We start from the raw sequence: 22,061 nt of genomic DNA on the forward strand, positions 1-22,061 counted from the left end.
GTGAACTTTTTAAAGATTCCCGATACATTTTAATTCCCTTGAGTCAGTCTTGAGCATTCTCAGAGAAATGTTCCAGCTGACATTTAACAATTAGTAAGAAATCAAGGGCTCCCGACTGCCCGATGGAGGCACTCTCACAAAAGGAGGAAGCAGGGGACAGGTTTCCTCCTCGCCATGTTTTCATGAATGTGAGACCCCACACAAAAAATTGTGCTGGGCATAACTGAGAGTTAATTGTGCTGTAAATAGGACAATGATTGTAGCTGAAGGACACAGCTGCTTAGTGGGAGCGTGTGGGCAGAAACGTGTCAAACTGAAAAGAGTATTTCCAGCTGAAGACACACAGCATTGGATTGAAACCCATTTATTCTGAAAATAGAATGTGAATGGAAGGTATAACAAGAGGGTGTGGGGATACGCTCTGCCTCTTAGGATGGATTTTAAGATTTGATTTATTGGGCAGTGATTGTCAAACTTCATTGGCTATCCGTAGTCACCTGGGGTGAGTTTGAATATTTGGATTCCGTGTTCCAACCTTAGATTACGAGTTTAGCAAGCTCCTCAGGTGATTCTGCTATTTGGAAGCCTGTTGGCTCCCCCTGAGAAACCTGCCCTAGGGAGCAACGAGGATCTGCCCTATGTCTTTCATAAGTACTATACAGACATCAAACGGAAGTTAAATCATTATTGTAACATTTATGAAAAATATGGTGCATATATAGTTGAATTATTTACACATCATGTATATATTAGTGAATAATATTTCATTATTTCATATATTACATATTTTCCTTCTATTTTCTTCAGCTAGGAAGTGTCCAGAAGAGTTAATCAGTAATTGGGCCAAAATTGATAGAAGAGTAATTAGAAAAAAAAAATGAAAAAATAACAGGAGAATTCTCTTCAAATGCCATATTGGAATAATTTATGTTTAGACTTAACCATTCCCATCAGTCACGTGTGTTTGAAAGGTCTCTTAAGTTCAGACAGGAGACTCTCCTTTGCTCATCAGTTTTCCTCATCCTGTGTGTATATGGGGTGGGGGGGTCAGGTGCCTCTGAAACATCCTTTTTGAGCACAGGGAGGGATGAGGCAACAGCTGCCAGAAAGCCAGAACATGCAGCTTCCCAGAAAGGAAGTTGTTGGCCGGTCAGCCCGCACTGGCGGCCAGCGCCCAGCAGCTCTGCTGTCCTGTGATAAGGAAGCACGGTCAGCCTGACAGCACGGTGGTTGATTTTCCCAATTGCCCATGTTGTGGTCTCAGAAGTTTGAGGATACCATATTTGAAGGAGAAAAAAAAGTCAACATTTCCCGTCCCACCATTATGGCAAGAGGAAATCATCACAAAGCAGATAGAGTCCAGCAAGACAAATTTCTGAGTATTTTGAAAGTGAATCTTAAGAGAATTGAACTATGTTTTCTTCGGTGGGGTTCTCTAGCAATTTTAAGTTTCTGAAGAGCCTTCTGAATTGTTAAATAACTTGAAGTTATGTCCAGTGTAGCTGTGTCCAGGGTATGTCCAACGTTTCTTAGGAGACCTGCCCTTTGGTGGTTTTTTTGTGTGGTGATTGGTTAGCCAGCAATATTGACATGTGTAACAGAATATATCTTTCTCTGACCTCATGCCTAAAAACCAGAAATATATTATCCTGCTTTAGTCACATAAATAGGTAATGAACGAAATGTATGGGATTTCAACCTCACCACTTTGAAAAGAGATTCTCTAAACTATTTCTTCCATTTGCAGATATTTGCAAATCTGGCTCCCTCCCTTCTGATGTAGAGAAGAAGTTACAGTTGGAATGGCCCTTCCAGGAACAATTGCTGCTCAGAGAACAGCATCAGAAAAAGTTCAAGAACAGCACTTACTCGAGTAAGAGATGAAGGGCACCCTGCAGGTGTCCCAGCCCCCAAAATACATGGATAGCTTGAACTTGAGCTTGAATCACGTAAGCCCTACAACAATTGGGTAAAGCGGCATAATACTCAAATGTTATCAAGAGTTAATGGGAGATCTTGAACCCAAAACTTCTGGTTTTTTTTCTCTTCTCCACCTGACTTTGCCTACTAGCCATTAAGTGAAATCTAGAAATCATTCATTCACGAGCTGATAATAACCTTTACTGCTCTGAAGAACTAGGAAGTCAGGGAAGACACGGATACATTCTTTGTGAAAAAGTAAAATACAGAAGTATGAAGAGTAAATCATGGGGGTGCTTTACTAGCTCAGTCAGTAGAGCCCGCAACTCTTGATCTCAGGGTTGGGAGTTCAAGCCCCATGCTGGGTGTACAGATTATTTATTTTAAAATAAAAATAAATCTTTAGGGGAAAAAAAGAGCAAGTTGTGAAAACCATTCACACCTCGTCATCCATTCCATCCAGAATCCACCCATTCTCGTCCCAGAAGCAACACCTATTTTGAGCTGGTATACCATTAGGCAGTGGAAGCCTGTGTCATACCAGACACTGCTGGCCATCAAGCAGCTCTCTCTTTTTCTTTCCTCTGTGGCTTTGCAGACATAGAACTAGCTCGACGAAGACAGAATTTATTTCCATTCACTGAAACAGTTATCCAGTCTTCAAAATGGGATAATGTTGTCATGCAGGGCTTTAAAACAACTGAAACAAGCAATCCTTATTTAACTATGAAAAATATTTTTATCTGAAAGTTGGTGTTTTAGACCCAACTAAGTAAGGGATGATATTGGCCCAGATCTCAGCTAAGGGAATAACTGCTCAGATATTCTACAACTGTCTTTCATTTTTAAAAAATAAATTATCTTGTAGTTAATTTGGGTCACTTGGCCTTTCTAAGAGTACATTATTGGAAGTAGATTCTTTGTCTTTGTAAGATTTTATTGGCTACTATCTGGATTTCAGTGTATCCAGTGGGTTTTTATTTTTTTATTTATAAGGTACAGAAAAGATGTGACACATAAGACATCAGAAAATAGTTTACATGTCATTAGATAATGCATCCTCTAAATTATTTATTGCATTTTAAATGGGGTGGGGAGCAACTCTGACACTTTAATAACATGATCTGTGGTTGCATGGAATTTGGCCTGACACAGGGCCATCTCAGTCCCATGAAGGGAATGATAAGAGGACAAGAGACCTATAGCAGTAAGGTCTCACAATAAATCATTATGATATAGGTCTGCTAAGAGAAGACTCCATGGTGTTAGGTAATCTATTGATTTCTACTTTATTTTGCATCATGTTAAGCATTACACCTGTTTACACCAGTTTCCTACCTCACACAATCTATCTGGAATCAAGATGGCAGGTTTCCACCATCTTTCCCTGCCTCTGGGACTAGGACCTTCATAGTTCCTACACCAGAAGAAAGTTCCTTCACTAACTATGTAAATAGGTCATTGTAGCCACCCTATTAGCTAAAATATTTAATAAATATGGATACTTTATTTGTATTTGGAAACATTTGACTCTTGGTTTGAAATTTTTTGTTTTAACATACATGTCTTAGAAACATATAGATAGGAATGCACTGTGTTTAGTCTGGGCACCAACTCCTTATGGTGAGAAGTATCTCAGAGGCCTATAGGTGTTTCCACACATTGTCCTGTACTGACAACTGAGGTTGGTAATGCCTGAGGAACTTGGGCTGGCATTGTCTAATGGAAGAGACAGCAAAAGTCTATGGTGGTAAGGACAGTCACTGCCCTTTAATGTGTCTGTCATGGCACTGACTAATAGTCAGTGGCCTATACCCTTAAAACAGGTGTCCTAGAAGGTATAAGCAAGTTTTCTAATTACAGGACCCACTGGATGGTGGGTTTCACTTAAGTAGAAGGTGACAAAAACATTTGTCATAAGACTGCAAACTCTGTAAGCCTGTTTAGGCAGGAAAAGGAAGCAATGTTACAGATGTAATTCTGGGTGTGACTGCAGAAAGAACTTCCTTATTCAAATAGTTCTACTTAATGAGCTAATTCTTTGCTCTCCTTCTCCACCTCTCTTCCTCATAACCTGACTCGTCCGTCTCCGTCACCCACTCCCACACTGGAACTGGACACACTCATATAAACAGACATGGCGTAACGCCAGGGAAAGAACCAGTGCCAGTTTTAGTGTAGCATTTAAGTTATCCTTGTCCCAGGGATCTTTCCACCCTCTCGTAGAATAAGAGATAAGAGACTGGGCCATGATTGGGAATTGGAAAATTAGCTGTAAGTTTTCTTATTGTTCATGTTTTGAGGAGAGAGTAGGCTGAGTGGGTTGTGTTTTTCTTTTTAAGAGTAGATTCTAACTCAGTAATATACAGCCCTTATTCTAGATGTTACTATTATGTTGTAGGAAGCATATAATAGAATTTTAAGTTATATAAATTCCAAGTGCATTTGGAAAAATGAAATAGACAAAGAGCCAAGTATGAGTTGAATAAATATTCTGAAATGCAAGCATTCTAGGTTTTTCGAAAATGCCATAGAGGGATGAGGTAGTGACAGTGCCTGATATCTGTAAAGGCTTTTATGGCTTACAAAGGGTTTTCGCATATGCCGTTTCAACCTCGGTTTTGTGAGTAGGCACACGGTGGTGCTAGTTCCAGGACTGTGGATCCATAGCTGAGGCTCACACAGGGTAAAGGGGTCACCCTGATCATACAGTCTGTAAGTGGGAGAGTGGGTCTTGGAGCTCAGGTCTTAGGAGGATTCCTGACTCAGGAAACTTTTTATGGCATGATTTTGCAATATGTATGTCTAACATGGAGCTGTGACTAAGACAGTCTAGTCACCCCTTCACAACAGGCTCTAGTAAGGGCACTGCCACCAAATAGCTAAGCAGTGTTGGGCAAAGCACTTCATTTCCGTGGGTATCAGTTTCCTCATGGAAAAACGAGGGTAGAGGTTTGGGGAGAACCCAACAATCCCCAAGGCTCTGTCTGTGTCATCCCAAACCATGGCTCAGGATCCAGTGGAATGCTGGGCCACAGGACGGAAGAGCTTTTCCGCCCTTGTTGTCCGTAACTCCCTGATGACAGGCAGCAGCTCTGCGGAAGTGGGTGACACAGCAGACATCTAAAACACCTCAAAGAACTTGCGAGAGACGTTTCTGCCCCTCAGCCTTTACCGGCAATATTAAATTGAGGGTTTCTCTGCTAAGCTCACCCGGTAATTCACTTAGATTTTTTTTAAACTTAGAGAGTTCAAGAGTGAATTTCTATTCAACAAGTAACCCTAAATATACATGAAAATTGCAGACATTATGCATACGATACCCGACTTGGAGGTGATATTCAAACTGACATTATTGCCACTCTCAAGCAGTGATTTTAGACTAGCTAGTGGTTAGAAAAGTCCCCAAACCTTTATAGCACTTACGTGACTCAGTAACTTTTTTAGTTTTAATTTTAAAGTTATTTTACCTAGTCCCAAGTAAATACCTAAGAGTTTCAGTTATTAAGTTGTTCAGTCCCAGATTCTACTAGTAATATAGTTCTTGTCATGTCCAACAGAGTTGACGTTTCCCTTGCAAAACTAAAGGGTCCGGTAGTATCCATGCGAGTAGGGTTGCTTGGTTGAGTTTGAATTTCAGATAAACTGATTTTTCTTTTTTACTATAAGTATTTCTCAAATATTGTATAGACACACAGTAAAAATTATTTCTCATTTATCTGAAGTCCAAACTTAACTAGTTGTCTATATTTTCCTTTGTTCAGTCTGACAACCACATGGTGAATTTCTTGAGGCTTGCCAGATGTCTTGGCACAGAGTTTGGAAACCACAGATCCATAGCCCGAGGCCAGTTTTTTAATGTCAAATTTTACTTATTTAAAATTAATAAACCCTATACATGAATTTCCCCAAAATTGTTTTTAAATAGAGTAAAATTTACCAAAATATTTTGTGACTGGGTTTGTGAGTAGAGATGTTTCAGTTATGAAGAGTGTGGCGTGTATGGACTAATGACAGTCTGGCCCATGCAGGAGTTCCCCTGAGGTCATCTGAACACAACCCGAGTGCCAGACCAAAGCTTCTGATACTCTACCTGGTTCAGCATGGAAGTTGATTCAACAGCTGTAGTAAATGAAGTCCTAGTAAATTCTGGTTTTTTAAGTTTTTTATTTGCCTGTCCAATTTTTTGTCTCGTATTTATAATTATAGTCACTCATATAGGACTATAATTCCTTCAGTTTAACAACCAAAATAGTTATTCGTTGGAGAACAAATCTGGAGGCCTTCATTACTGTGGTGCTGACCCACCTATTAAGTTGCAACATTTTTCTTTTAGAAAGCTCCGTGGATATGCTGTATGCTTTTGCAAATTGCTCAGGACTGGACTTGATCTTTGGGCTAAATGCCTTACTACGAACAGCAGACTTGCAGTGGAACAGCTCTAACGCTCAGTTGCTCCTGGACTATTGCTCTTCCAAGAATTATAACATTTCTTGGGAACTAGGCAATGGTAAGTGCCCCCGGGGAACATTTCATTGGTAAGGAGATTCCCCTTTGGCATTACTTGTTCCGATTTATGACATTCTTTTTAATATTAGTAAATATACTTTTGCCTCGGCACACTTGTACGAGTGCTCAACAGTGCAACTTTTGGAACCGCTTATGGCAGAACACTCCTTTGTATATCCTAGAACCTATTGTGAATCCTAGTTTATGTTTTGCTTGAGCTGAAGACAACTGGCTGGACCCAGAAACTTCCACAGCTCCTGGGCTCACTTGACGTTTTCGGGATCGCTTAAACCTGTTACAGTTGGCAGGCTGGACTCAGAAAACTGCACAGCAGGCACTTTTGCTTTTGCCCTTTCATTTCTTTCTCTGTTTCTCAACTTGTCAATTAATCTCAGCAACTCCATCCTAACCATCATGATAGGCTCCAGCTAGAAGTTCCTGGTGTAGAAGACCACTCAGGTCAAGCTCCTGATGTTTTCCTTCTTCACTTTTTTGCAAAGAACTTGTAAATTCTAACTAAAGTACTAATGATTTGCCACATTCATTTAAACATATTTATAGTGCTTTTTCCACACATGAGCCAATGGAACTGAAACTAAAATGGGAAATGAGATGTAGTAATATGATGGGCACATACTATATTCCAGGCACTGTTCTGAGCATTTAATAAGTATTATTTTCTCTTTGGTGGATACAATTATGGCCTTCATTTTACAGATGACAAAAGAGGCACAAAAAGATTAGTTAAATACCCACGTGACGTGGGCCTACCAAGTGGAGGACTTGGGGTTTGAACCCAGGTTATCTGGCTCCAGAGCAAAGTCCCTGCTTTCTTGGAGTTCCATTCTAGAGGAAGGGAGCCAGACGGACCAGAAAGCAAGCAAAGAAATAAGATACATGTCTGTAGTGGTGTGTGTTACAGTAGTGTCTAGAGACAGATTTGGGGATGAGGTTGCTAAGGGTAACTGGCAGGTGAAGCACAGAACACAACATAGGGGCAGAGGGAACCATATCTTAGCTAGATGCTGAACAACTTTCAATAATGGCAACACGTGAATAATGGATCATCTGAACCCGTCCTTATATCTCTCCCTCCCTACTTTCCTACCGTACCCAACCCCAACTCCTTTTGCTCTTCAGAGTAAGATAACAGAGCTATGCCATCCTGTTTCCCTCTTTCTTGGGCCCCCTTTTGCAAGAAAAAGGTCTGCTTTCCAGAGAGAAGGAGAAGGGAACAAGGCAGAGTGTGTGCAAGATATTTGGGGAAGTAGACTGAACACTCTGTGCCTCCTTCCCATGTCTTCAGTGTGGCTACTTCCAGGCTCACCTGCACAGATAATTTTTGAATAAACAGTCTCAGTAAGGCTTTTAATGGCATTGTAGAAATCAGTTTTTCAATGTCTTCCCCTCCCACTCAAGCTTTTTGTCCTCTTTAAGTAAATCAGTTTATTAAATACTGGATGTAGCCTATTCCCCAAATATCCCTTAGTTTAATAGCCCCATTATTAACTTCAAATCATTGTAATAGCCCCTCATACTTTAGTTATGTTATTTGCATTTGTGTTGAACTGAAATATGTTCTTCATAATGAGGGGTTTTCCTTCTCTTGCCTTTGAATTCTAAGTTTTTGTAACTGGAAAATGTTTTCTTGCTTTCTTATGCTTCTTTTAAGTTTGCTTTCAAATACCAAATTTCTAAGTACGTGATTACCGTGAGAACTGCTATCTTTCAGAACCTAACAGTTTCCGGAAGAAGGCTGGTATTTTCATCGATGGATTGCAGTTAGGAGAAGATTTTGTCAAGTTGCATAAACTTCTAGGAAAAACCGCTTTCAAAACTTCGCATCTCTATGGGCCTGATGTTGGCCAGCCTCGAGGAAAGACGGTCAAGATACTGAGGAGGTAGGAACTAGAGGAAGCAGAACCACTTTTCTTAAAAATAATATTTCTCTCTGGTGGAGAATTCTCAATAGTCCACCTGTTATTAAACCATCTGCTACTTAAGCAGATGTTTTACCAAAAGAGGAAACGTTGACTGGCTCAGAATACCAGTTTGTGTTTGCCTGATGCTAAGGCAGTGACCAGCCCATTTCCAGGCAACAGACCCGTGCATACATTGCGCATATATATTGTGCATATGAGGATTAAGTAAAGATCGTAATAGATTTTTTTCTTCCAGTTTCCTGAAGGCTGGCGGAGAAGTGATTGATTCGGTTACCTGGCACCAGTAAGTCTGGCTCCTGCTCTTAGTACTAAGAAACTAATGCTCATTTTACTTACTACTTAGTTTTCAAAAAGTTATTTCCGTTTAACTACTAATTGACATAGCTCAAATAAGAAACAAATGGTATCTCAAGCAGCAATGTACTAGACTTCTAATATTAATAAAACAAAAATTTAAACTTTATTTTAAATCATGTGGTAGTTCCCGTAAGATCGAGGCACACTATCATTTAAATCATGGAGCAGATGAGTAGCTGAAATCACTATACTTGTCAAAGAACAGGTAACCTATAAGTACTGCACTTCTGACTGTGTCTTTTCCAGACAGAATAACTGCGGGGCGCCTGGGTGGCTCAGCCGGTTAGGCCTCTGCCTTCGGCCCGGGACATGATCCCGGGGTCCTGGGATCAAATCCCATGGCTGGCTCTCTGCTAAGCGGGGAGCCTGCTTCTCCCTCTGCCTGCTGCTCCTCCTGCTTGTGCACTCTCTCTCTCTGTCAAATAAATAAAACCTTAAAAAAAAACAAAAAACAGAATAACAGATCCTCTTCCATCTTGGTCTCTTCTTGCCAGAAGTTCTGCTTTTTTTTTTTTTTTTTTTTTTAATAACAGAGGGATGGGAAGAGGTAGGAAGGAGAGCCAGGTAGCCAATTAACTTAAAAGCAGAAAGTACAGTTACTTTTTTCTGAATATTCTCTGAATAATTTAGCTACTACTTGAATGGACGAATTGCTACCAAAGAAGATTTCCTAAACCCTGATGTGTTGGACACTTTTACTTCATCTGTGCAAAAAGTTTTCCAGGTAATAGTCTTTTTTTTTTTTTTTTCTAATGGAGCGTGTCCCCTTTCTCTCTAGGGGCTATGGTCCAAGACCCTCAGTGGATGCCTGGAACCACAGATAATATCAAACCCTCTATATACTTTTTCCTAAACATAAGTTCCTATGATAAAGTTTAACTGATAAATTAGGCACAGTAAGAGATTAACAACAATAGTAATAAAATGGAACAATTATAACAATACACTATAATAAAAGTTAGGTGAACGCGGTCTCTCTCAAATGTGGTCTTCTTGCGATGACGTGAGATGATAAAATGCTTCGTGATGAGATGGAGTGAGACGAATGACATATGTATTGTGACGTGGCGTTAGGCTACTAGTGACCTACTGATGACAGGTCGGGAGGATCATCAGCTTCCAGACCACAGTTGACCGCAGGTAACCGATACTACGGAAGGCGAAACCATGGACAAGGAGGGACTTCTGTAAATCCAGAGTGTTTATTATGCAGTCTAGCGAATTCTAAATTCCATACGGATATACAATTACGTGTTTTTCTTTAGATAACAGGCACTTAGTCACTTTCAGTCCCCCCTTAGCATCAGGTCTTACCCATGTGTTTCGATTAAAAATTAAAAATACTTCCAGTAGCCTTTTGGTAGCATTAACTCTCCAAGGCCATAGGAAGGGAGGATTTACATTCCTTCCACACTTAGTCTTCCCATAAACGTAAATTGCCCAAACCTAAATGACCATGAACGTATTTTGTAAGTATATTGGACAAATCGGTCTGGGAATACGAGGCTTTGACACCATAGTTGGTCAGCTTGTCTGCAAATGTAATGGGGACTCTCCTGTTCCATAGGTTGTTGAGGAGACCCGACCCCACAAGAAGGTTTGGTTAGGAGAAACGAGCTCTGCGTATGGGGGTGGAGCGCCCTTGCTGTCTAACACCTTTGTGGCTGGCTTTATGTGAGTGAAGCAGCACCGCCTCGGGGATCAGCCTGCAACGTCCTCCTGGCCTTTTATTAAACAGCTTCTGTTGAGACGGCTCAAAGACGGTTTCTATGGCAGAGACCCAAGATTCATGCCAGATTTTGCAAGAAAATGTTTTCCTGAAGTTTGTTGGACATCTGTAATGGGTGTTCCAAATTAATCATTGTATGAATGAATTGTTTTAGAAGTGCTGTTCCTTAATTATGGCCCGTAAATATGCCAAGGAGTCCTTCCTCTGAAAGAGATCATGAAAGAGTACATCCAGACGTTCGAGTCTGAGAAGGATCCTTAGTGTACGTGTAGCTCTGTTCGTAGATTCCCAGGGAGTTTAGAGTCTGAAGTATGAGGTCATACCAGAGGAGCTACCAGTGCGTTTAAAGACTTACGAAATCACCCTCGTCATCCAGCCACAACGAACTTGATTGCTATAAACAGCTGGTGTACTTACATTCCATAACTCCATGAACATTCTTAACCTATAGTTCTGTATCCTCACAATGGGGACTTATTCTCTTTCCCCTCCTACCCTCATTCTTGTAAATCCACAATAAAGAACGAATCCTTTTTGCTCATGGGGGCATGAGGAGGAGAGTTAAGAATGAAGATGTTTGTCTTGCCATTAGCCAAAGATGGAGGGGGGCAGGGAGATAGCCACAACAGTCTAGGTGTGATTCTACTTACTTCACATTTTACTGCCGATGACTACAAGCTGCCTTTTCTTCTTCAACCTTTTCTTCCTCACATGGGTCTGGGGGTGGAGAGGTGGGGAGGGTATCCAGCAAGACTGAGAATGATTGCCTCTAGGGCGAGAATTTATCTACTCTGCTTAGTAGAACTCCTCTTACCCCGAAAGGAACACCTATGGCATATTTATAGTATTCTAGGATTTATTGTCATGCTCAAATGTGGGAACATGAGAAGGGAAGGATAGTCCCATTTCATTAGAGTGGCTTATTATTAATTGATACCACTTTTCTGGTTTCCTGTCAATTCCTCCCACATAGATGAATTAATCAGAATAAAGCGTAATTAGAATTGAGTTTCTTTGGTTTCCAAACATGAAGAGAGCTGGGCCTTACTCTGTTCCAGGTGGCTGGATAAATTGGGCCTGTCGGCCAGAATGGGCATAGAAGTGGTGATGAGGCAAGTGCTCTTCGGAGCCGGAAACTACCACTTAGTGGATGAAAACTTCGAACCTCTACCTGTAAGTGATTGTTGTTTTCCCATTGCTGTGAGTAGCCTGGAGTATACTGAGGGCCTCTTGTTCCAACCTCCTATGAAGAATCAATCCTCTCAGGAAATTCGGTACTCTGAATAGGCAGCCAATCCGTGGAATGATGAATTGGAAGAAACCTTTTAATACTTTTGTGTCCCAAGAGAAGAAACTGAGAAGCAGAATAATGTTTTTAATGTGGGTCACTTGGGACATAATATGGGATTTTTAAATTTAATTTTATTAAGATTTCATTTATTTATTTGAGAGGGAGCAAGCATGGAGGGGGGAGGAGCAGAGGGAGAGAGAATCTTAGGCAGGCTCCACACGGAGCGAGGAGCCCAGGTGGGGCTCGATCGCACAACCCTGAGATCGTGACCTGGGCCGAAATCAAGAGTCGGAAGCCCAACTGAATGAGCCACTCAGGCGCCCCCACATGACTTTTCTTATTTGATTTGCATAACCATCCTGGGAGTTGGCAAGGCAGGGTCTTAGATCCATTTTTCAGATGAGGAAGTTCAAACTGAGACATGGTTGGGTAATTAGGGGAGTCACACAGCTGTCCCATGTTACTCTAGAATCCTATACAAATCCTGGCTCTGAGGCCTGAATGCTTTCCACTCTAATAGTCACCACACGACACTGGAGTTAGATCTCCTTTATAATTGATTCGACTCTTCTCTCCAGTGAAAAATTTGAATGTAAGCAGAAAAACAAAAGGTGTTTGCCCTGTTGGGTCTACATTTCCTCAGATGAAGAAGGAAGAGTTGGGGGATACACTGAGTAGGGTTCTTTAAAAAAACAAAACAAAACTTTTTATTATGGAAAATTTCAAAGTAGAGAGAAAAGCATATAAATCCCCAATTCTGTTTACTATGTAGTCCTCCCCACTCCTCACCTCCCAACCACTGGATTATTTTCAAGCAAATCTCAGATGTATCACCATATCCATAAATAGGTCAATACGTATCTGCTTTATGCAAATATAAAATATTATTATACTGTAAAATACTAATTCCTCAGTATCATCAATGTTTAGTCAGTGGGTGTTTCACATTTTCCTTATTGTCTCAAGTGTTTTTAATGGCTTGTTCACATCAGAATACAGACAAGATCCATATATTGTATTTGGTTGAAATAGCTCTTAAGTCTGTTAATCTTGAAGTTTCCCCTCCGCTCCTTTTTTGTCCTGTGGAATTTATTAACTAAAGAAAGCAGGTAATTTGTTCTATAGTGTTTCCCATGTTCTGGACTTTGCTAAATTTTTCCTGTGCTATCCATTAGCTTGTTCCTCTGTTTCTTGGAAACTGGCAGTTAAACCTAGAAGCTTGAACTTACTCAGATTTTTGGATTTTGTTTTGTTTTGCAATAATTCTTCACAGATGTCACATGCTTCCAATAAGAGGCACATAATGTCTGGTCGTCTCTCTCTTTTCTCTCTCTTGCTCCCCCCCCCCCTTTTTTTTAACTTCATAGCTAGTAGTGACTGTTGCCTAATCCGTTACTTTATTCAGGAAGGGGGATTATAAGGTTCTAAAATAAGTTATTTTAGGGGCACCTGGCTGACTTAGTTGGTGGAGCAGGCAACTCTTGATCTCACAGTTGTGGGTTTGAGCCCCATGTAGGGTCTGGAGATTACCTAAAAATTTTACAATTCTTAAAAAAAGAAATTATTTTAATCCCTTAAACTGGTAGAAGTTTTGTTGTAAAGACTTGCCTTTGTGTGTGTGTGAGCGTGTAGTTGTGCACATCTAAAAGTTCTGCTTTGAGCTTTGCTTTGAATTCTTGGATGATAGACAAGAAAGAATATTTAAACTCTCTCAGCAATGAATTACATTCTTGAGATATATCTCCTAGTGCTCATGGCCCTCTGAATTGTGCAAATATAGTCCTCCAATGATAAAAAGCAGCAGACAAGAAACTGCCCTCAGATTCATGGTGGGAACGTGGATCAAAAGGTGTAGTCCATTTAAATACTCCAGAAGAACAGTCACGGTCTCTGTAGGATTAACTATTTGCTCACACTGTTTCTGTTAAGTAAAGAAATAAGATCTATTTTTGTTCCTTCTCTCCCCAACCACCATAACTAGGATTATTGGCTATCTCTTCTGTTCAAGAAATTGGTAGGCACCAGTGTGTTTATGGCAAGTGTGAAAGGTCCAGACAGAAATAAACTTCGAGTATACCTTCATTGCACCAACGTCAACCAGTAAGTGTGTAACACACCCTTTACCAGTCAACAAGTTTTCATCAGTAATATGTCCTTCCTCATAGGATGATGCTTAAATAATAATTAGTCAAAATAAAGCCACCCGTGATTTCCGGTGAGTGGGAACTCTTGAAAGAGTGAGGACCCCCTAGGAAGTAGGGGAATGGTTTGGATGGAAATTCCGAAAAGTGTCCATAGATTTAATTTTCTTATTTGTTTTAGCTTTTTCATAAGGCTAGGAAAAGCTCCTGTTTACATGGTTTATAATTTGAATTCCTAGGAACCCAGAAAATTCACTTTTTATTATTTAACCTTCTTATGTTTGAACAGGGTTGGGCTGACCAGCTTCCTAGCAACTCAGCCTGGCAAAGCAGCAGAGATCTCAGAATGCTCTTACCCAAGAAATGGTAGTGTGAGGAGCAATAGTTTCGATCGTGTTTTCAAACAGGACCACATCAGCCATCTACTGTAACCATGAAAGGAAGAGTAAAAAGAGGGCCAGCATCATTATAGATACGAATTCTTAGTATCCATGATTATGTTTTTGTAATTGAGTTTTTAATTGCTTAAGTTAGATAAATGTTTTTATGGAGTTAATCTATTTGCTTTTAGCCCAAGGTATAAAGAAGGAGATTTAACTCTGTATGCTTTAAACCTCCATAATGTCACCAAACGCCTGAGGCTGCCCTCTCATCTGTTTGACAAACAAGTGGACAAATACCTCATAAAACCTTTAGGGCTTGATGGATTGCTTTCCAAGTGAGTAATTTCCCTTTTTCATTTAAACTTTCACCAAGTTGATTAGTATTTATCAGAATAGAGTGTTGCTAGGGAGCAAAAAAAAAAAAAAGGTCAACTATTTCAAGTTCTAACAATTCCTAATATTCAGGAAGTTTATATATGAATATTTATCAATACAGTTATAACTCACCCAGAGTCCAAAGCAGAAGGATATGAACACAAATTAGCAGTTACCTTAGGGAATAGTTTGTATTTCGAAACAATTTGATATGTCAAGGCACCCTCATGGCACATAGATTATCTCTACAAAGACAATTCTCAGTAACATAGTCACTAAAGCGAACGTACCTATGTATAATTGGTACTAAGGGCGTGGGGGTTGGTATACACATTACACCATGTGAGCTGAGTGTGATTCTCTTACAGTGTTAAAGTTGTGTTTTTATTTGGTGAGAGTAAGGGAAAAAAATGTCTGGACATGTACCTTTTAGGTGGATTATTTGAAGTTGGTTGTAACACATTTTAGTTTTAAAAGCCAGTCATTGGATATGTCTTATAAAAGACTGTATGCAACAGAACACCCAAAATGAGCATGAGCCTGGAAGAGTCAGGCACACAAACATCATAAGATTCTGTCCAATGTGTGTTGGAAGGAGCTCTTTTCATCATGACTATTCTCACATTGGAGCGTAAAAAATTAAGAGTTTACAAAATGCTCACCATCTCCTCCCATCTCTGCAAATGCTATATGAGTGATGTTTTCTGTGATAATTAGCATCAGAACCTGAAAAGACAGTAAGCATGCTCTCCCCAAAGACCTACATTCCGTAGACAAACATTACCATTGGATACCATTCCTTATTTTTTCCCTATGCTTTATTTTATTACAACCGTAATCATAAACCTCTAATGGGAAAGAGGGGGCACCCACAGATGTCTTTCCATACATAGCCTTTGTAGACATTTTTAATGGGCTGCATGTTTTATAAAAATACCATGATTTACTTACTCATTTTCCTGCCGTTTAAACCTTTTTTCCCCTCCCTAATGTAAATAATGCAGATTTGGTTAACAGATACTTTTTTTCTATTTGGGTTCTGACTTTTTGAAATGTGTATTTTTGTGTCTGATGCTGACAAGGGAAAAGCTTTTCTGAAGTCACGGAATAATAGTTGTAGAGTTGGAAGAGTGTTAAGAGATATTTTAGGCCAACCTTAGAGGGGGAGTTTAGGCCATTCAGTTCAGCTTGATTCCTCCTCTTTGGGATCTGGCAGCCTCTCCCAGCAGCCGTCCTCTCTGGCAAGGGGAATGTCTCTCTCTGCTTTCCATCTGCCGTTGTAAGTTCTGTCCTGGAGAGCAGAGGTCAGAAACTATGCCTCATGCCTGTGCACAAGTGGGTTTAGAGGGCTTTTCCCCTATTTTCTCTGGTAGGGGAGGTAGTCATGCACTCCGTGTTAATTTTTATTTTTACTGAGTTGCCAACATTTAAAAAATTGATAACTTTGAAAATACCTGGATTTCTAGCTTAAGAATTCTTTAAAAACAGATATTCTAGGGGCACCTGGGTGTCTCAGTCAGTTAAGCATCTGACTCTTGGTTTCGGCTCAGGTCAGGATCTTGGGGTCCTGAGGTAGAGCCCTGCATTGGGCTCCACGCTTGGCAGGGAGTCTGCTTGGAATTCTCTCTCTCCCTCTCCCTTTCTCCCTCCCCTACCTCTAAAATAAATTAACAAATCATTAAAAAAATTTTCTTAAACAGATATTCTAGGAACTCTGGGCTTGTTTTCCCGAGGAGATGGAGTTGAACTGGGCTTGTTTAGACAGGCTCTTCTTAGTCCCTCTGTGACCCTGTTATCTCTGTGACCCTGTCCCACTGCACTTGTACATATAAATTCCTTGCCTCTTGTGGGCACTTGAGTTTGCTACCCTTAATGTGGAACAATGCCAAATACCTAATTTTCTCCAGAATAACTCTGATGTCTGCAGGACAATTAGATTGTTCTCTCCAGGCTTAGTATACCCATTTTCTTCAATGATTCTTCTCTTTGCTATATTTATCAGACCCCATTGCATTCTGATCACACATTTCATACTTAATGGAAAACTGGTGAGATTGTGGATAATGTTTTATTACCCTAAATTCTCTTTGATGAGTATACATTACTTGTACGTTTTTCTCTTTTAAAATGTTGCAAAAAATAAAGTAAAATGTTGCAAAAGTATCCCAGAGAAGTTTGATGAGTGTTCAGTCTGCACACTTGTTCATTCTAATGACCTCAGAGGGTTAAACAATGATCATCTTTTAAAAAAATCATTTTTCAGTTGAACAACTTGTATAGTGTCTACAGAAGGTCTGGTGTAGTAAGTGTCTAGTAAATATTTGGCGGACTATATTTTTAACATAAAAGCAGTATTTTATATTTCTCTCAGATAAATTTTACCCACCATCCCTAATTTAGATTCCTCTTATTTGCTAATTCCTTTCAGCTCTGTTTCATCTGAACCTTGACAAGCATGTCTTCTATTTCTTGTCACCATGCTACTGACTTTAAAATACGAAACAAGACACTACCCTAGAATAAAACCCTACCCTGATTTACCCAGCCCAATGTAGAAATAACGCACATGCTTTAAGCTTATCCTCAGTGTATGGATAGCATCCGTTAGCTATCTTTACAGCTGATTAAACAATGTAGCCAGATGGTCTTGGGTATTATCTTGCCCATATTTCATCATCTGAACCCGCTGCACTATTAATTTACTATGATGAGATTTACCTTCAAGCTCTGTGGTGTCTCCTAAAGCATTTCTGAAGCTTCTTTATGTACCCTTGAAAATGGTCTCAAATTCATGCAGAACAGCTCTTACTACTGGCATTGAGAGGTACTTTCAAGGCCTTTTTTTTGTTTGTGGTTTCCTGATGACAGTCATGGCCTTTCCTCCCCTATCTCATCTAAAAATGGATGTGATATAGGCGGTAAGACAAAACTCAGGCACGTGTGGACCGAGGGTAAATGCAGGGCGGGCTTGATAGCCCCTAGCACGATCATGGTTATCTTTTTCGGTCTGTGGGTACAGAGCCCAGAGCTGGGCAGCCAACCAAGGTTAAATGGAAACCAGTTTTTCTGCTGATACTTAGTGAGGATAGAGTTTGAGAGATCTTTAGAGATGAAAATTAAAATAATTCTCAACTGGAAACAACCAAATGTCTAACACTAGACAATTACTAAGCTACTATGCTCACACAATGGAATCCTGTACAGCTGTTAAAATGACGTAGAAGAAGTGTGTGAGCAAATGTTAAGATATGTTAAGGGAAAAAGAATCAAGTTTTGGGAGACCATGTACGGTATGCTCGCTCTTGTTTAAATGAAGATATGCACGTATATACATAAAAAAGATGAAAAGAGATGAAGGAATATACATCAAAATATTAAAAATGGTTATGACGAATTAGCAGGTTACTTCTGTTATATTTATTTATCAGAATAACAATGACCACAGGTCATACTTCTGCAGTGCTTACTATATGCAAGGCACTCCTGTAAGTGATCCGCGTATATTACGTGTATTACGTATACGACATACATACAATTCTGACATTAACCAATTTCCAACAAGAAAACTGTTTTTCATATTGTAAAAACTTCATAGTGTAAAAAGCCCTTGAGAAAAAGATCATAACAATGTAAGCATCATTTAGAATTATGGAATTAACTATCAGTGGAACTGAAAGAAGACTAAAGGTTTTCTTTATAAGCCCTTGTTTATATTGGATTTATTGCTGTGAGCATCTGTTAATTTGATTTAAATAATGATAAATATGCACAAAAATAACACTTGTCCTTAAAATACTTTTCACATTTTTTTGACTTGGTTTTGAATTTGAATTCCAACAGTGGAATACAAAGAAAACATACATTTTTTTGGAATCTGTGGTTTAGTGAAACAATTATTTTTGTTTCACTCCAGCAATGTATATTCTTCCAAAATATCTTAACAACATAAGATATGCAAATGAATGCATAGCCTCCTGGGGAGTGGGGAGTTAGAGGGTTAATGGGTCCAGTTATAAGCAGAAAGTTTCATTGCCATTTTTAATGTTAAATTTGTGAAATTTACGTTCCATTCTATATATCTATTTGCCTTTTATAAAAAAATTTTCAATTATTTATGGGATAAAAATGCCACAAATCCAGAAGTTATGTCGTGTTTATCTTTTTTATACCTCCGTCATGGAGCCTAGAATAGATTATGTGTGTCCCATTTTCTGTAATGGGCCAGTTAGTAAGTATTTCAGGCTTTGCAGGCCATATGGTCTGTCGCAATGACTCAGCTCTCCCAGCGTAGCACAGAGATCATCTGGGTCGAATACTTACCCGATATAGTACTGAAATACAAGTTATATAATACAGGCTGTCACAAATTTTTTTGGTCGTAAAAAGACGACTTTTGTAGAGAAGGTGGCATCACACAGCTGGGCTAACTTGGATCTGTCTTTCCCCTTTGCAGATCCGTGCAGCTCAATGGTCGAACTCTGAAGATGGTGGACGATCACACCCTCCCGGCTTTGACAGAAAAAACTCTCCGCCCAGGAAGTTCACTGGGCTTGCCAGCTTTCTCATATGGATTTTTTGTGATAAGAAATGCCAAAGTTACTGCTTGCCTCTGAAAATGAAAGGCATACACTAGCCCTGAGATTGAATTTTTCAAGTATATTTATTGATAAGAGGAAAGCAAAACCCAAGCTATAGGAAGGCAAGCAGATACATTACAGATGAACTAGTGGGAGCTGCAGGGACCCTGGGACACTGTCAGTGCTAGATTCAGCATGGTCCTTTGTTCTAAGTAGACCACCACTAATAATACCTTGTGGCAAACACTACGCTTAGGGCTTTGCATGGTCTATTTTTATTTAAGGTTATTAAAAAGGTATAGGGATGCTCCCAAGACAGCCAGAAGGCAAGTAAATGAAGGCTCTATGATTAATTTTAAGAAATTGCTTAGTTGTTTTTATCTTAAAAAAACAGTCATTAAAAGATTGAAGGATCCCTTATTCTATACGCTGTCTCTATGGAAAGAGTTCACTGCCACAATCTTCAAATTGTGTATAAATGAGAGACAGTCTTTTTCACCTAAACAGAGAGCTAGAGTCAACTGCTGCTTCTCTTCTCTCTGTCTTTGTCAACAATACTGTGAGAGACAACAGACGGTTAGAAGGGATAGTACCAAAAAAAGAATTAATGACAATTCAGGGGGACTGGATTATGTAAATGTCAAATGAAATTTTACAGTGACTGTAAGTGAAATTGATTTGCCAAGAGGAGAAAATGTAACTCAATACATTATAACCACCTGTTAGTGTTTACTTTTAATCTACCTTTAGTTCTTGTTTTAGTTGGGAAACTTTGGGCTGCAAGTAGCAGAACACTGTGATTCAAATGGCTTAAAGCATCAGGATGTTTTTAATCCCACACAACAAGAAGTTCAAGTAGGGAGGGCTCAGGATGGTCACCAAGGAACCAGGTCCTTTGCCTCTCTGTGCTCCGTCACATTTAGTGTTGGCTTCATTCTCAAGCTGGTGGCATGATGGCTGGAGTTACTCCATGGACCCATTCAACCCGGGCAGCAGCTAGAGAAAGATGAGCAACTTTTTCTGCCTCCCCTTCATAGACTTGAAGAGCCCTTTCTCAGAGCTTCTCTGAGCAAACCTCTCCTCACATCTCCTTATGTCTTATTGGTCAGGAATGGGTCACATGGCCATTCTCCCCAGTCACTACCAACATCAATGAGATCCCTATAATTGTCTCCTAGTAATCCTTTGGAATGGAGAGGGTGCTGGGAAGTCTATGGCACTGACCACTATAGTTCTGTGCTTTTATCAGTGACAGAAGGAATTATTTTCTCCTGTATCTTAATTTTTAGAAATATAGTTCTCTATTTATGCCTTCTGTGAATATTGTCTCAATTAAATTTAAGGACATTTATAAGGAGCTAAAGACAGAACCTAGAGTTTGGATGCTTCAATACCCCTAAATTTTGTATATAAGTAGTTTTTATATTTTCACATTTAAAATAAAGTAATTTTTATAACCTCAATATTGCATGATTATTCTTTTAATAAAACTTAAGGCTAAAAAAAAAAAACCAAGAACCTTAAGCCTGCAGATCCTATGTTTGTAAGTCTTATTTTCCTTCAGCACTGTTAACACCTGCTACCTTTATCTGTCCTTGCCACCTCCCCCACGTGAGAAGCCTTGACTTGAAAAAGAGAGATCATCCGGTACAAACACAGTTTCCTCCCTCATCACGTAGATTCAATCATGATCAAAGTCCTGTCCTGTCTATTTTTCTTTTCCCTGTACCCTGTGCCACTTAATAAATTTAAAGCCTAATTTCTCACTTCTATTATTATAATAATCTCTTAACTGTCCTCCCTGACTTGCATAAAATTCTTACATGGCTCTCCATTTCTTACAGTCACAATAAGGTGCTCCATAACCCGGCACCTGCCTCTTTCTTCAGCCTCAACTCTTACTCTTGCCAAGAATTCTCTTTTCCCTGGCAGCTGGGTGGCTCAGTCAGTTAAGCATCTGCCTTCAGCTTGGGTCATGATCTCAGGGTCCTGGGATCAAGTCCCACATCAAGTCCCATATCAGGCTCCCTGCTCATCAGGAGCCTGCTTCTCCCTGTCCCCTTGTTCCTCCCTCCAGCTCACGCGCTCTCTCTGTCAAATAAATAAATAAAATATTAAAAAAAAAAAAAAAGTATGCTGTTCTCCTGCCTGCCCCCTGGTTGGGGGTCTGAACCTACAGCCCCTTGCACCTTTGGTGTTGCTCCTTCTGTTCTCTCTGTGGCAAACTTTCACATTTATTAAGACCTTCCCAAACACCAGTTCCCGCAACTCCCCTGTCCTTTAAGTAGTTTTAGTCCCATTTCTTTGTTCCTTTGGCAGTTGTACGTTTACTATGGCACTTATGGTGCATTTTAATTGTATCCATGTATCTTTCTAACTTGACTCTAGGCTCCTAAGAAAGAGTTACAATATCTTAAATCATCTCCTATTCCCCGTGGCTCACATATTTTCTGGCACACAGCAGCCATTCAAATGTTCCTTAATGACAGCAGAGAACACATTTGAAACTAGCTGAGGTGTTTTGATTTTTAATATACAGAAAAAGTTAATAATATTTCAACCTGAGAAGGTATTGTCTATTACCTTTAAAGAGTCTTTTAAAAATCATCACTAATGAGCTCTTATTAATGGCAGATGATTATGTGAAAAACGGGGGGCATTGTTATATGAAGAAAGGAATGCTCTTAGTTATACATTAATAAATATCTTTTCAAAGATTTATTTATTCATTTTAGGGGGGGACAGAAGGAGAGAGAATCCTGAAGCCAACTCTCTACTGAGCATGGAGCCCCACAGAGGGTCTCCATCCCAGGACCCTGAGATCATGACCTGAGCC

At 39.7% G+C, this 22,061-nt stretch overlaps 1 protein-coding gene across 2 annotated transcripts in view; it reads left to right on the forward strand.

Moving 5' to 3' along the window:
- Nucleotides 1-20,736, forward strand: part of HPSE (heparanase) — a 32,748-nt gene extending 12,012 nt beyond the window's left edge. Inside the window, exons 3-12 of one of the 2 annotated variants that reach the window (XM_045790806.2) lie at nt 1,748-1,873; nt 6,257-6,430; nt 8,162-8,330; nt 8,608-8,655; nt 9,360-9,453; nt 10,297-10,403; nt 11,517-11,631; nt 13,731-13,849; nt 14,462-14,608; nt 19,102-20,736. In XM_045790806.2, coding sequence (XP_045646762.1) covers nt 1,748-1,873; nt 6,257-6,430; nt 8,162-8,330; nt 8,608-8,655; nt 9,360-9,453; nt 10,297-10,403; nt 11,517-11,631; nt 13,731-13,849; nt 14,462-14,608; nt 19,102-19,261 — 1,259 coding nt within the window. In that variant the 3' untranslated portion in view covers nt 19,262-20,736. The remainder of the gene's footprint in view (nt 1-1,747; nt 1,874-6,256; nt 6,431-8,161; nt 8,331-8,607; nt 8,656-9,359; nt 9,454-10,296; nt 10,404-11,516; nt 11,632-13,730; nt 13,850-14,461; nt 14,609-19,101) is intronic. The other variant, XM_045790815.2, reaches the window with a different exon arrangement.
- The last annotated feature ends 1,325 nt before the right edge of the window (nt 20,737-22,061 follow it).

Source organism: Ursus americanus, chromosome 8 (genome assembly GCF_024610735.1).
Source record: "Ursus americanus isolate L20-20 chromosome 8, mUrsAme1.1.p, whole genome shotgun sequence".
In the NCBI taxonomy this organism is placed as follows: domain Eukaryota; kingdom Metazoa; phylum Chordata; class Mammalia; order Carnivora; family Ursidae; genus Ursus; species Ursus americanus.